The 14,202-nt window shown below is 38.5% G+C and overlaps 1 protein-coding gene across 2 annotated transcripts in view; it reads left to right on the top strand.

Moving 5' to 3' along the window:
* NAV3 (neuron navigator 3) overlaps positions 1-14,202 on the top strand; it is a gene marked incomplete at both ends in the record, with an annotated part of 252,259 nt that overhangs the window by 115,418 nt on the left and 122,639 nt on the right. For both annotated transcript variants that reach the window (XM_079541743.1, XM_079541742.1), the window contains 2 exons: positions 5,561-5,629; positions 8,267-8,406. In XM_079541743.1, the coding sequence (XP_079397869.1) occupies positions 5,561-5,629; positions 8,267-8,406 (209 nt within the window). The remainder of the gene's footprint in view (positions 1-5,560; positions 5,630-8,266; positions 8,407-14,202) is intronic.

The raw sequence follows: 14,202 nt of genomic DNA, 5'->3' as shown, positions 1-14,202 counted from the left end.
TATCTGGAATTGCCTTGACCCAAATGCAACACCTTGCACTTGGCCTTTTTGAACATGATTAGGTTCTTATGAGCCAACTTCTCACACCTGTCCAAGTCCCTCTGGGTGGCATCCCTTCCTTCTAATGTGTCAAAAGCACCAATGAGCTTGGGGTAATCAGCAAGGTCACTGAGGGTGCGCTTGATCCTACTGTGTATGTCATTGATAAAGATGTTGAAGAGTATCAATCCCAAGATGGCCCCTTGGGGGACACTGCTCCAACACCGATATACATTTTCTCCTGTGAATGAAAAAATAAATGTTTCTGTATCATATGTATGTATCTCTATGATATAAATATATGAAATACACATGCTTATGTAAGATTTAAAAGCATGTATGTAGCACATAGATAGAAGGCACTGCATTTGGAGTAAGACAGTATTTCGTTATGTTAGCCCATGCTGTCAAATGCAGATGGTGGTGGTATGGTAGTAGAGGTTGAACATTCACAGCAATATTTTGTTACATTTTGCTGCCATGTGACAGATGGCACCAGAGGGGCAGTCTGACAAAATGGTGTCTGACATGGAAGTGTGTATGAAGCAAAAGTGCGAAACTGAATTCCTCTGTGTGGAAAAAATGGCACCCATTGACTTTCACTGATGCTGTTCATGGGAACCAAACAGTGGATGGTGAGCACAATGAAGCAGTAGGTGGCACATTTCAGTAGTGGTGGCAGGGATGTGAAAGACAAGGACATTCTGGAACGCCATGCAGTTTTTCATTTGTACAGCATACAGGCTTTTGCTCATCACTGGCAAAAATTGAGAGCTAACAGTGGTCAGTATTTTGGAAAAAATAGCGTGGCTGAGAACTTCCTCTGTCAACAACTGTTCTTGTGCTATTTGTATCTGCTATAGTTTCCATAGAAATAAACAGGAGGCATTACTTTCAGAGCAATGTTCTAATATTTATAAACATTATTTCACCAGGGTTGGGCTAAAATAGCACAAGAAATGTCAGAAATACATTGTTCTTTGAAAAGTGAGTTTGATGTTTTTTTTCCTCAGTCTTCCTAGTCTGCTCTTTTGAGGAATGGGGCATACTTTCACTGCCCAGACTGTTTGGAGAACACTGTGGAGCATGTGGCAGGCTTGGGATTTGGAATCAGGTGAACCTTAGATTGTTGTATCTTGTGCTATCTACCAGCCAGACTGATGAGAAGTGTACAGTCAAGTAGTCTGAAAGCAAGAGAGAGAGTTAACATTGACTACAGCACAATCAAGATCTTCTAAGGAACATTTTCTGTTCATTTTTAACTAGTATTTTCTTGCTGATTATTTTTTGTTTCATTTTTAATTGAGGAATCGTTCTAATAAAAAAAATCTTGGGAGCTGCAGTGCAGTCACCCTAGTGAGATACAAATATACTTTATAAGATCAACAGCATCTAAAATTCAAGTATGCCAGTAAGGTAGAACTTTGATTATATACTATGGCCTCCCTTTGGTTTTCTTTCTATCTTTAACAGATCACATAACTGTCATTTTAAAGCCATCGAACACCTCAACATCACAGGAAAATGGCTACACAGTTGTGACAGAGTGATGTAATGTGATCCTTTTGATCTTTCAAAAGACTGCTAATGGAAAGTAGGTGATATGCTGGCTGACACTGTTACCTTTTTTAGAAGGCAGTTAAAATATTTTATTTGAATCAGCTTGCTTGGTACTTACTATCTAGGTTTTTACAAGTTGTATCCTTCAACTTTACATGCTATATACTCTTTCAAGGAGCTTCTTCTTTCCTGGTATACGATGCTATTTGTTCAGCAGAAACATCTTCTGGCAGTTTAGTCCAGTATCTATCAGTCACTTGTCTTCCCACTTCATCTTTTTTCCTATGTCCCCATTTTAGTTGAGTATTTCTCTTCACTTTCAGCAGAATGGCATTTAATAATTAGTATTTAGTATTGTGACTGATGTGGACTTCCTAGATTGCCTGAATCTTTCAGGACCATTTCTTAAACCCTTTTATTCTGCCAGTGGCTACATGCCCTCATTCAGCTCCCTGTCTGGGTGTTATCACTCATGGTGCATTCTCCCCAAAGTGACTGACAGTGCTGCACAGCCACTGGTTGTGGTATAGCTCTGGGGTTTTCCATTAGCACTTCAGGGGCATCACAGTCTCTAACATCTGCATTGCTTCCCTCTCAGTACTTCCCCAGTTAAGACCGCAGTGAATTCTCTTTCTGGGCTGCCTCAGCATGCTTATTCCATTTTCTCACAGTTTATCACCAAGCTCTGTCATTTCATCTCTGTTGTGGTGATTAGTGCTTCGTTGGAGTGTGAGAGGAAACAGGAAAACATTAGGGCTTGTTTTCACCTGGAAGCCAGTTTGAAGAGTCTAAGATTTTGGGATCAGATGTGTTCACAACATCTTGCCTCTTTTGAGCAGGATTTGCTTAATCAGAAGAATCTGCTTTCTCATTCTCTGTGCACTAAATAGGAGTGATAAGCATGAAGCCAGAGGCTAGCTGATTTATTCCTGGCCTCGGTAAAGATCCAGGCTGTGCCAGCCTCTGGATGACAGGACTGAGCCCCATCTCTAAGCTGCCCCATTGGGCTTTCCTGAATGCTCTGCAGATGGGGCTGTTCTCCTTCTCAATCCCTATGTCCCCTTCATGCCAATTTATCAAGGCTGGGCTTTGCAGGCAGCTGCTGCGGCTGCTCCAAGGAGCTGAAACTGTGACTGTATAGCAGGGAAGGCTGCTGATAGGAGTATTATGGCAATGGAAAGGATTTGGGGAGCAGACAACTGAAAACTAGGAGTATCCTACTTTCTAGCCTTTTGGTAAATAAATAATTCCTCATCCTAAATGCTGTGATGTTAAATTTCTGCTCTTTGGATTGTTAGCATGCGTCTGTGCTGCTTCAATGTGAGAATATATTTATAATGCCTTTGAGTATTTATTAGCATTAACAAAAATACAGCTTTGAGCAAAACAGGCCTGTTTTCCTCACTGCCAGATGTTACCCACTGATAAGTATCAGGTAGGATGAAAGGTAGCAGGTAAATATTTTATGCACTCAGAATGGCTCTGGCGTGGCTGGACTTTAGAAATGTTGCAGTTCACATTTGTAACAGAGGGGACAGCCATTGGAAAACAGACATCTGTGCAGAGCTTCAGTGTGTTCAGCGCATCAAGTGCTAGTGGAGAAGGAAGAACCAAAATACTTAGGTGCTTGATACAGTTATTTTATGAGCTGCTAAAATTCTCTTTTTCATTTGACACGTTGCTTTGAAAAATAAATTTAGTCACAATGCTTAGATACTGTGTTGACAAATCTATCCATTCCTGTCAGTACTGTCTGGAAAAATTGAATATGGTCTACAGAAAGATTCTTGAATTTGCTAGTGGATGGAATCCCAGCAAACAGGCTTGAGAGGAAAGAAGTTTTTCCAGCGATCATTTCCAGATAGATGCTTCATTTACTTATTAAAAAAAAGCAAAGTAAAATGTTCTGTCACTCTGTGGACTGGCTTATCAATAACTCAGCAACTGAGTTTGAGTGATTTGAGTAGATTCCAGCTCCACTGGAGTAACACTTCAAGTTAGAAAAGCTACCAAGCACCGTGACAAGGCAGAACTTTCAGCTCTTCAGCCAGTGATTAAGATACATCCTATTCATTCTGCTTTTCCAGCTCACTGTCCATGTTGATTGTACTGTGTATCATTGTAACTTCTACAGCATAAATGCTCTAAGGTTTAATTTGACGTTCCATTTTTCCCACAAACTTCTGAGTTTAGTCATTGCAGATAAGTGGTTAACCATTGCTAGGTTTCTTCATTTTAGTGTTTAGTATGTAGACAAAAAAAAAACCAGAAGTGGAAGAACTTATCAAAAGATGAGCTAGTAATTTAAACACAATTTTAACAACTTCAGTAAAGCATCATGTATCAGATTTTCGTTATATGTCTAGCCATTAAGAAAAAATGGCTGCAAATGAAATACGAAGTGATGTACTAAGGACTATACATAGAAAAAATATATACGGTAATTATGATGATATTATTATATTTTTTTACAATTCCCACAAAAGTTATAGTCATATGAAAGAGTACTTTGTCGGCATTACTATGAAGTTAGATGTTAAGAGAATTGAATGGTGCTTTTATATGTTGAATGATTTGGTTTTACTCTCTTAACACTGAAGTAGTCTCCCTTTTATTTTTCATTATGAGCACATGCATTTTGTAACTGGCAGGCATAGAAGCAGTGTTGAATCCTTTACTGTGGTATAAGCTCATAAAGTAACAGTAAAGTAATCATGCAGCACATGGAAGTGTCACTTTGTCCCTTTATTTGTGCCTTTCCTGTGCTTTTCTTCAGAGCAGCCATGCCTGTGTGGGAATACTTTTCTCCTGTGACAACCTTTCCCCTCTGTTCTATGCTGAGCCTATCTACCTCATTGGGCCAGCAGAAATTTCTTAATGTTCTTCTGGTAAAATCAGTGTCACTAGGCATTTCCTGTGCATTCTGCCAGTCTGTCAAGGTGGAACTAAACACTGGTTTTATCACTACTCAGAATAGTTAGGAATATGCAGAACTGTAAGAGACTATGATTGTCAGAGCTTCTGCTTACTCAGTTCTCTATCCCTTTCTGAAGAATGCAAGGAATTTGATTTTGTGATGGCATTTGACTCTGCCCTTAGGCTATATGGGTCCCACATGGTGCACCTGCTTATTGTATCTGAAATTACTTGGCAGGAGGCCTTATCTCGGCCATAGCTTTGATATCCCCCCTGTGCAAATGGTTGAAACAGTAGCAGTATCAATCTGCTATTTAGTAAAGATACGTTGCAGAATGTTTAAAGGAATGTATAGTTTTTAGCCCTGAAGCACAGTATTTGTAGATAAACTACTTGGATGTCTTAATAGACTAAGGTGCATTTTCCTGTGAAATTTAACAGTGAATCTGAGTACGCGTGTTGGCCTTCCTAATGGAGCCCCTGATTCAGTGCCTCGGTAATGCATTGTATACATGAACTGTGCTGCCATCAATAAAGAAAATTATGATGGAATTCTCTTTCTATACAGCTCTACTGTCATGAGAGTTACCTTTCTTTAGTAGAAATTCTTCGGAGTCCCCACTGGGTCTGGTGCAGCAAATCTCTTCCTACCTGCCAGACTGCAATCTCAGTTTGCTAGGGGGGCTGATAGGTGTATATTCATCTTTTGTACTTTTTTGTGGGGGAAAAAGTACAGGCATAAAGTGTTGAAGTGCTCTTTACATAGCAGAGCTAGTGTTCAGTCACTGTGCCCGAACTGTCAATTTCTAAAATAATTTCTAGAAAATAAGACAAGTTATAGCAATACCATTATTTCATAATCTGTGCATTGCATCTTTCATAAAAATCTGCATGTTGCATTACTTCATATTTTTGCCAGTTGATTTGTATTTTCTCTCCATGTTCAATTTACATTCATTAACTCATAGTTTGCTGGTAAGTGTGTTCTTTCTATACATGTTCAAAGAAATTCTTTAATTCAATTTCTCTGTTTCTTCTCATACAGTCTCACAGCCAGATATGCAACTCAGTCTAATCACAGTGGAATTGCAACCAGTCAAAAAAAGGCTTCTAGGTCAGTTAAATATCTCTAATTTATTGCTTGTTAGCGATACTCAAGCGAGTCAATGTCCATTGGTATTTTATCCTTTGGACATAAGTGGGCATTAATCAATGTGTATTGATGTTATGCGTGCAAACTTTGCATCAATGAGCTTTACAATAGGAAAGCCTTGTATGGACTGGAAGGAGCTGATCTGTACTGTTTATTAGTAATATTTCTGGTTTATATGTATCCTGCATCTTTGTATCCTGCATGTAAAATACCAGGTGGAGGGTTAGTTGGTGATTTTAGTGCTCTTTATTCTGTAGCTCAAATTCATACTTCAGTTATAAGCAAAAAAAGTTTGGGAGCCATCCCAGTTCCCAGTAGATGTTTCATATGTATCAGGAACCTACCTGAGAGGTTCATAGAGCCAAGTTCATGCAGAAGCAAAACAGGGCAGTAAAAAGCACTTTCAAGAGTTCTGCTCCTTCAAGTGTAGGCCCAACACAGTCCCTGTCAGCAAAATGCTTTGTTTTGCTTGTGAATTTGACACAGCTGCCCTGATTCTGTTCTCACCTATACTTATAGCACTATGAGCACCACGAGCACTAAAATCTACAAGCCGGGTTGCAGAAGAAAGAAGCTGAGATCTAAAGCTTATTCTTTTTTTGTGGCGTGCAATTAATGTGTTCATTAATCATACTTTTGCTGGACAGTTCATTGGTGAGAACAATGAACTATAAGTTGCATAATCTACAATAAAGATTTCATTTTGCAGCATAGCGTACTAACATGGTTTGAGTTGCTGGCGATAGCTTGAAGTGAGCTATACCACAGTCCAGTTGCTTTGCACCTGCATTTATAGGTCTTCTGTTTTCCTTACTGCTGATGCTCCTGTCTTGTCTGCATTCAACATGTTGGGGTTAACAGTTTAATGTCTAATACTTTAAATCTGTGGCAGTGTTTCCGAAGCCTGTTCAGAGGTATGTGACTTGTCCCTTATTTGTTATTCTCCTCTTTGCATTTCCTTAGCTGCTTAACATGATTCTGCAAGAGCAATTTAAAACCTGAATTCAATTAAAAGAGACAGCATATGAGGTAAACTGGAAAGTGTGTAGAGCAAATGACCTCATGTATAACGTGCTTACTGTGGCAAGTTCTTGAATTCTGGCATGCAGAATATATGCATATTTTATATTTTAACAGAACGGATGAGTTTCCAGTGTTGCACATGCCTTTTCATTGCTTTTTTCATTACCTTTGACAAATGATCTCGGGGCTCTCATTGCCTGTCAAATTAGGGTAATGAGAAGGAGCAAATGGATTTTTAAGTTTGTTTTAGTGCATTCTTCAGGGAGCAGAAGATCACTAGAATTCATGGGTCACAGTAAAGGTTAGCACGCGTACAGCTGCAGAGCAGAGACAGTCTGCTGCAGGCTTGGCACAGACAAGCAGGGCAGGCTGGCGGCCAGGAAGAGCCGTAAAAATAACGGATGGATTAGCTCTCTGAGGCTTAAATTGGTAAAGGAAGACAACATGGAGCTGTTTACACGTGTCTGCTCATGAAAACAAAATTTGAACCTTTCTGTTACACTAGAATAGTCAACATAAAAAGTTTACAAGAAATCTAGCATTTTGTAATTCATTGTACTGTGATGTTTTTCTCCCTTCTCATGCTGTTATTTCATCATATAGTGTAGCATAATTAAATACATCTGACTTAATTTGCATTGACATTATTAAAATCATCATATCATTGCAATAAATGAAAAACGCAAGATAGATATTCTTCTCCTATGGAAAAAGTGTCTTTCCAATTTAAGCATTTCATTTTGTCTGTCAGAGAACCAAAGTGGAAAGAAGTGGAGTGACCCGCAAAGATGCTGCAGAAAGTTTGATGCAAGGATGTGTTAAAGAATCTTTCATCAAAGAGCAGATTCAGACAGAAAACAGTGCAAGCTTACACTTGCTTACACTTGGGATATCAGTCTGCATTTTTTTCCTTTGCATAGCCACCCTGTAAGGTTCAGATGGTGGCAGCAAACACTAACAAACGAACTGCATAACCTACATTGTGTACTTGTATCAAAAAGGCATGCATTCTTCTGTAGTGTTTAGGTGAAACATTTATTTTCAATACTCTTATTTGAAATTACAAGCCTGAAGAGGTAGAATTGCTAAAGACAATAGTCTTCTGGAAAATAAACAAATAAGAAAACTGAAATACCAGCTTTTGTGTTAAACGCAGCTGTGGAGTATTGAGTACAGTTAGACAAATGAAATATGTTTCAGTTATATATTGTTGTGTTTTAATCAATTACTGTAAAATTTACTCTTGAAAAGTAACTTACTTAAATACAAGTTGATGCTGCGCTTTAATGGTCTTTTAAGGTGAATCTGTTTCAGCAATGTTAATGGTAAATGCAAAGCATCTTCTTACGTGTCTTGCGAATCTAGAAAGCATCTTTTTTTCTCTTCTGTGTGCATAAAGATAAGCTTTTATTTTCATTTGTTGAGTCTACCCAATTTGAATCCTCCTGTTTATTGTTGCTTACATAAAATCATTGGTTTTGGTCATTGGTTTTGAGTTCTGGTCTGATATTTGCATACCGCCTCTTCTATATGTCGCATTGCATACAACAAACCAGTTTCTGATTCTACTTCTAGGCTTCCAGGACCCTCAAGAGTGCCAGCTGCAGGCAGCAGTACCAAAGTTCAGGGAGCTTCCAATTTAAATCGGAGAAGCCAGAGCTTTAACAGCATTGACAAAAACAAGCCTCCACAATATGCAAATGGAAATGAAAAAGGTAAGTGATTAAAGTTAGACAACTTACTCTTACGGAAGTAATACACGATGAAAAAAAAATAGCTCCTATCCACCAGGGTCAAAGAAATAAATATAATTTTTAGACTTGTGGAGGAAGCACCATGGAGTCAGCCCTCTGAATTAGGACTTGTGATTGAGTTGGGGTAGAATTTAAGAATGGAAACCTTTCAAGATGTTACTGAGTATTTCATCCCTCTTTGATAGAAAGGTCCTCGAGTGATACTTCTGAAGGGAAAATAAATCCATATTGCTTGCCTATAATCTTGGTCCATGTTCAAGTCCACTCATACCATAGGAGGGCTGCTGTGTTTTTCATGAGAGCGTCTAAAGGAGATGAATGTTACATATACACAGGAATATCACACATGTCTATTGTTTCAGGACCCTATGTCAGACTGAACAGAGAATTGGAAATTAGATCAAATGTAATGAAATTTGGCAGGGATTTGAATTCAATGGTCATGTTTTATTGCCTTCTTTAAGCATGATTGTCTGTTTTGCAAGCAAACTTCCCTTAGTCCTTCCATTTCATCAGTCCTCTGATGCTGTTTTCCTGGAAAATGTGCCTGTTCAGGCTTTATCTCAGAAATAATAATGTAAAAATTCAGCCCTCTGAGTTGTGTAACTAATCCAGTCCTCCCCTTCTTTCTCCCTCTGTGTAATGAACAACATTTTATTCATATCTCTGGGTTAGAATACAGTTGAAAATGATACAATATACATAGTACCCATTTGCATCCTTGGGGTCTGTGGGAGGAACAAGTATGCAGTGAATGTTCTTCATCCAAGCAACAGGCAGCTATCCAGATTTTTTTTTTTTATAAAATTCTGATGAACACAGTTTGCCCCTAGCTGTATCTGAAGATATAAAACCATTCTTTCAATAGTTACTTTTTTACTTTTACTATCAGTTGAATGTTTTAGTTAGCTCTGTAGTGCAGTTTATTTTATTAAGGACTTGTTTATTGCAAGACATACAGACTAAAACTAAAAAGAGATCGGAGAATAAACTGAGCAGACAGTTAGTTCACAAATACGATAGTGAAGTTATGAAGTAGGAGATGTGGCCGCTTGAGTGAAGGTATGTACAGCAAGTTCAGGTTTTAGAATTACTTTATAATGTTGACATAATCTTCTATTGAAATATGTGAAAGAGTGAAATGATTCAAGGTTTGGCATGCTTGTTGCTATGATTGCTCTTGGTTCATTAGTTGAAAACTGTCTTTGAACTGCTAAGGTTTACATGGCATTGCACATTTTCATGGCTTTTTTGCATGATGGATTTCTTTGCTTACTCATTTCTTCACAGCAGGGGATGAGAACATTGATGAGGTTTTTAGTGAAGTCATCACTAGCAAGAAGATAAGGGTGGCTTTGTTTGTATAAAAAGCATCCAGTTCTTTTTACAGGATATAGAAAATATAATGTTGCGTAACTAAATTAAGTATTGCATATTAGATGTTTCTATCTGCTTTCTTTTCTTCCTTTGAAAAAACAGCAAAACAGATGGAGGAATATTGATTTTTCATGCAAATATAAGCTGAATACAGGTTTTACAATATGTGTATAAAGAAAATGCTAGAGAAAATGACTGTGAGGAAAAAATGCGAGGATAGCTATCTGTTGTTTTTTCTTTTATAATACACTGACAGAACACATGGGAATCGGTATTTCAATTCACTAAACTACTTCTTTGCCTAACTAGAAAAGTAGTTGTAGCATGATATTTTAAAAATAAAATGATTATAATGGCTATTTTTAAAATGTTACAATGAAACTTCCAAGTTATATTAATTTTTGAGTACTTGAGAGTGTTCTGTGTTTCTGAAGAATTTTTTTCTGAGACAAACCTGAACCCTCACAGTAGCAGTACTAATAATAACAAATGTCTCTTTAAAAAAAAAGTGGCACTATACCTTGAAAAAATTATCTTTCCTTACATTCCAGCACACACAGTAAGCCTAGTATTTTAATTTTTGCTTCTTGATGCTTGCAGAAAGACAACTTCAGCAGGTTGTAACGGACATACAGTCCACATACACTAATTTCTGAGACTTTGATCGTATAGCAAACAACTGATTCTTCATTAGGGCTGCATAAACTGAAGCAGAAAAGGGGATGCCATGCATTATGCAAATAGGTAACAGAACTGAGAATATACAAACCTCTTCAAGGTCAGACCACTTTTAATACTGCTTTTTTTTTTTTTTTTTTGCTGCTGTACAACTTCCTGTATGTGCTATAAAGAGATCTTAGAAAAGAAGTACAGCATAAGAGTTTTTTGATCCAATTATAAGTAATACTTGAAATTTGTTCTCCTATTACACAGTTTTCAGCTCAGTCACAGTAAGGAAAGGATATACAGGCATAGACATAAAGGAGAGTTAAAGTGGTCCAGAATAAGATGTAATAAGTGTCTGCTATGTAATGTGTCATTATTTAGTAGGTTATTTAATGTTATCTCTTCTGAATGTTGCTTAGTACGTAGTTTATACCATATGAAAGCCAAAGTCCCCTTTAGTGAAAGCAGTTTTGCTGCTCATTCAGAACAGTCCAATTTTCACTCATGGACATAATGCATTGCCATGATATAGGTAACATTATGTTATAGTGATCAAATCCAGGGAAAAAATAAAATAAAAGATGCACCAAAATGATAAAGATGTCATGTGCAGAAACTTTGGAGTGGAACTTTGAGTCTTTTTCTTGCCCTGGACTTTACAGCTTTAGGATGGGTTGCAAAAAAGTTATTCAGGTGACACCACATCTATGTCCTTTGGATTTAGTGAAATACAGAGGAAAAGAAAACTGGGAAAATAAAACTCTTTGAAGAAACTAATGGTTCACATAGGTAATAAGGCACGGCATTTTGAGAATAACAGCAAAATAATTCAAGGCAAATTTAACATTAAAAAAATCAAGCCTACAAATATTTACACTTCAGAGCTTAGGAACACTGTCTCTGAATACTAATAAGGACCTTTATGTCACCAAAATAATTGCCTACCTTTACAACATAAAATGTTGTTTATATATTGTCCTAAATCAATTTCAGTGCTTTTCTAATTATTTTGTTCATAAGGACTCTAGGAAATGCTGCTCTAGATCTCCATTTTCTGAGGGCTGCAGATCATTATTCTGTGGTCAGTATGTGCACCCAGTGCCAATTTCTTAACACGTGCTCTGGTGCACGTATGCCACCAATGATCCCTGGTGGTGTTATCCTCCTCCTGTTCTGATAAGAGATGGCTGCTTTCTCTGGTTGGAATGTGATAGCTGAACTGGCTGAAATCACTACACAGAGCTCCCATTCTGTCAGGCATTCTTACAGCTATCCCTTATAGCTTTTCCATTTTCTGTTAACCTTTCTGGTGTGAGTGACTAACATTGAGTGCTATGATCTGGGCACCTGGCATAGCATTATTAATAAGCCTGCTGGAAACTCTATGCCTGCTCCAGTATATCTGGAGAATCCCTGCCTGGCTATGCTGCAGCTGGGAGCTGTTTTCTCAGAGCCTGTCTTCCCTACTAGCACCGAATACAGCAAAGATCAGTGACGAGAAAGCAGATGAGAAGGACTGTATATTGGGTTCTGGAGCCAATTTCGCTTTCTGCAATGCACACCTAAGGGGCTGAAGTTATGCTTTCCCAAAGGAGATTGAGCTGAGCCCTGCAGCACAAAGCTCCCAAGCAGAATGCAGGATTGTTTTCACCAGAACTTGATTATGCCTTTCAATAATAAAGGAATGGGAACCTATACAAGAAGCCCATCTGCTTGTAAAATTTAGTGTATATAAATATGAAAATTTTGTCCTAGTTTATAGTACAAAAGCACCACAAGGTGGGGACAGATTTCATACAATGAGCAGCTAGAGCTAAATCCAATTGCTCAGAAAGCAATGAAGGATGTACAGCTTCAAGTCATACATTTGGACTAGGAGTGGATAAATCTTTCTATTCCACATCATTAATTACATACAGATTCTCTCTATTTCTTGATAGTGTGCAGTGGAAACTTCAGATTTAATATAAAAGGCAAGTTCTCTGTTTGTACCTTTTGATGCTGTTTATGGTTTGTGACATAGGGATCAAATAAAAATCAGTGGTTCTGGAATCTGTGTGTGTTACATATGTGGCAGAACAAGCTGGTGGTGAAATAGTGAATACTTCTCTTTTCACAATTTTTTCCCCATTAGTTCAATATTATATAGCAGGAAATATGGCAGTGCTTGTACTCTTCTTTAGAATCAGGATGCTTTCTTTTTCGGTAAAACTAACAGCCTGAAGCCAGACAAGTATAACAGAATTAATTCAAGAAAATTCAGTGACATCCTGCTGTGCTCAGATTGTTACATCTATTCTTCATTAATTTTGCACATACTTTAGGTGAATTTTCAACTGCAGTACCTCTGGGATAGCTAAATACCCCAATCCTCCTGTGCAATGAAGGCATGTTTTGTGGAAGGCAATGCATATGTGCAAGAAGGTCCTCATGCACACCCAGTCCTAGGCTATCAGCCATAGGGCTGATCCCTGATATAAATTAAGGAAGCCTGAGGGCTGTATTAATATGTAACAGCTGTTGTTCGCCCCAGGCTCTGTTCCAGGATCTGAGGCTCACCAGAAAATAGCAGGGGCCCAGCCACAGTTCCTGCCTTGGTCATGGAGTGGGGAACAGTTCTGCAGCAGCACATCTCTGTATGCATGATGCTGCCTGGAGCCAGAGAAATATGCCATCACCTCACCTCTCCCAAAAAATGCTCTGAGGCCACTCATGTCAGTTAATGTTTTATTGCCAATCAAATGGACCCAGCATTCAAAATATTCTCGAAATCTGTGCACATGAAATACTCCCGGCAGATGGCATTTAAGACATCTATGGAAGGTGGAAGTGATTGGATTTCTGGAGTGCAATTGGCAATAGAGTTAATAAGTAGGGGCTGTTACATTTCTATTGTGTTAATAATTATTGTGCTTAGATCAGTACATTTTGTTATGTGTGCATTCTATTTGTTAAAGAAAAAACAGTTCTTCTCTCGAGATGCTCAAAATCCCCCTTTTCCTGTATTATTGACCTTAAGACTTCTAGGTGGGTAGTCTAATCCATACTATGGCCTAAGGACTGAGACTGAAAAAATGGAAATTGCACACAGCTTCAAACTGTGCTGGAGGCAGATATGTCCTTTCTGTCTTCATCTGCTGTATTATTTAGACAGGGGAGCCACAGGGTATAACTTTGTCCTCTTGTGTAAGTGAAATATCAAGCATAGTTTTTCTACTATATGAACTGTATTTCTGTTACATGTTTTGTAGTCTCATCTTAAGGTGAGCAGGACTAGGGAAGTCATCCTGCCCCTGTACTTGGCACTGGTGAGGCCTCACCTCGAGTACTGTGTTCAGTTTTGGGCACCCCAGTACAGAAAGGACATTGAGGTGCTGGAGCAGGTCCAAAGAAGGACAACAAGGCTTGTGAGGGGCTTGGAGAATATGCCCTGTGAGTAACAACTGAAGGAGCTGGGGCTGTTCAGTCTGGGGAAAAGGAGGCTGAGGGGAGACCTTATTGCTCTCTTCCAATATCTGAAAGGTGCTTACAGCAAGAGCGGGGTTGGTCTCTTCTCACTGATGACAGGATGAGGGGAAATGGCCTCAAGTTGCACCAGGGTAAGTTTAGGTTGGATATCAGGAAACAGTTCTTTACAGAAAGGGTCGTTAAGCACTGGAATAGGCTCCACAGGGAGGTGGTTGAGTCACCATCTCTGAATGTGTTTAAAAACCG

This window comes from Tetrao urogallus, assembly GCF_951394365.1.
Source record: "Tetrao urogallus genome assembly, chromosome: 1".
NCBI classification, from domain to species: domain Eukaryota; kingdom Metazoa; phylum Chordata; class Aves; order Galliformes; family Phasianidae; genus Tetrao; species Tetrao urogallus.
The sequence above is the reverse complement of the archived record's forward strand: the minus strand, read 5'-3'. Positions and strand labels throughout refer to the sequence as shown.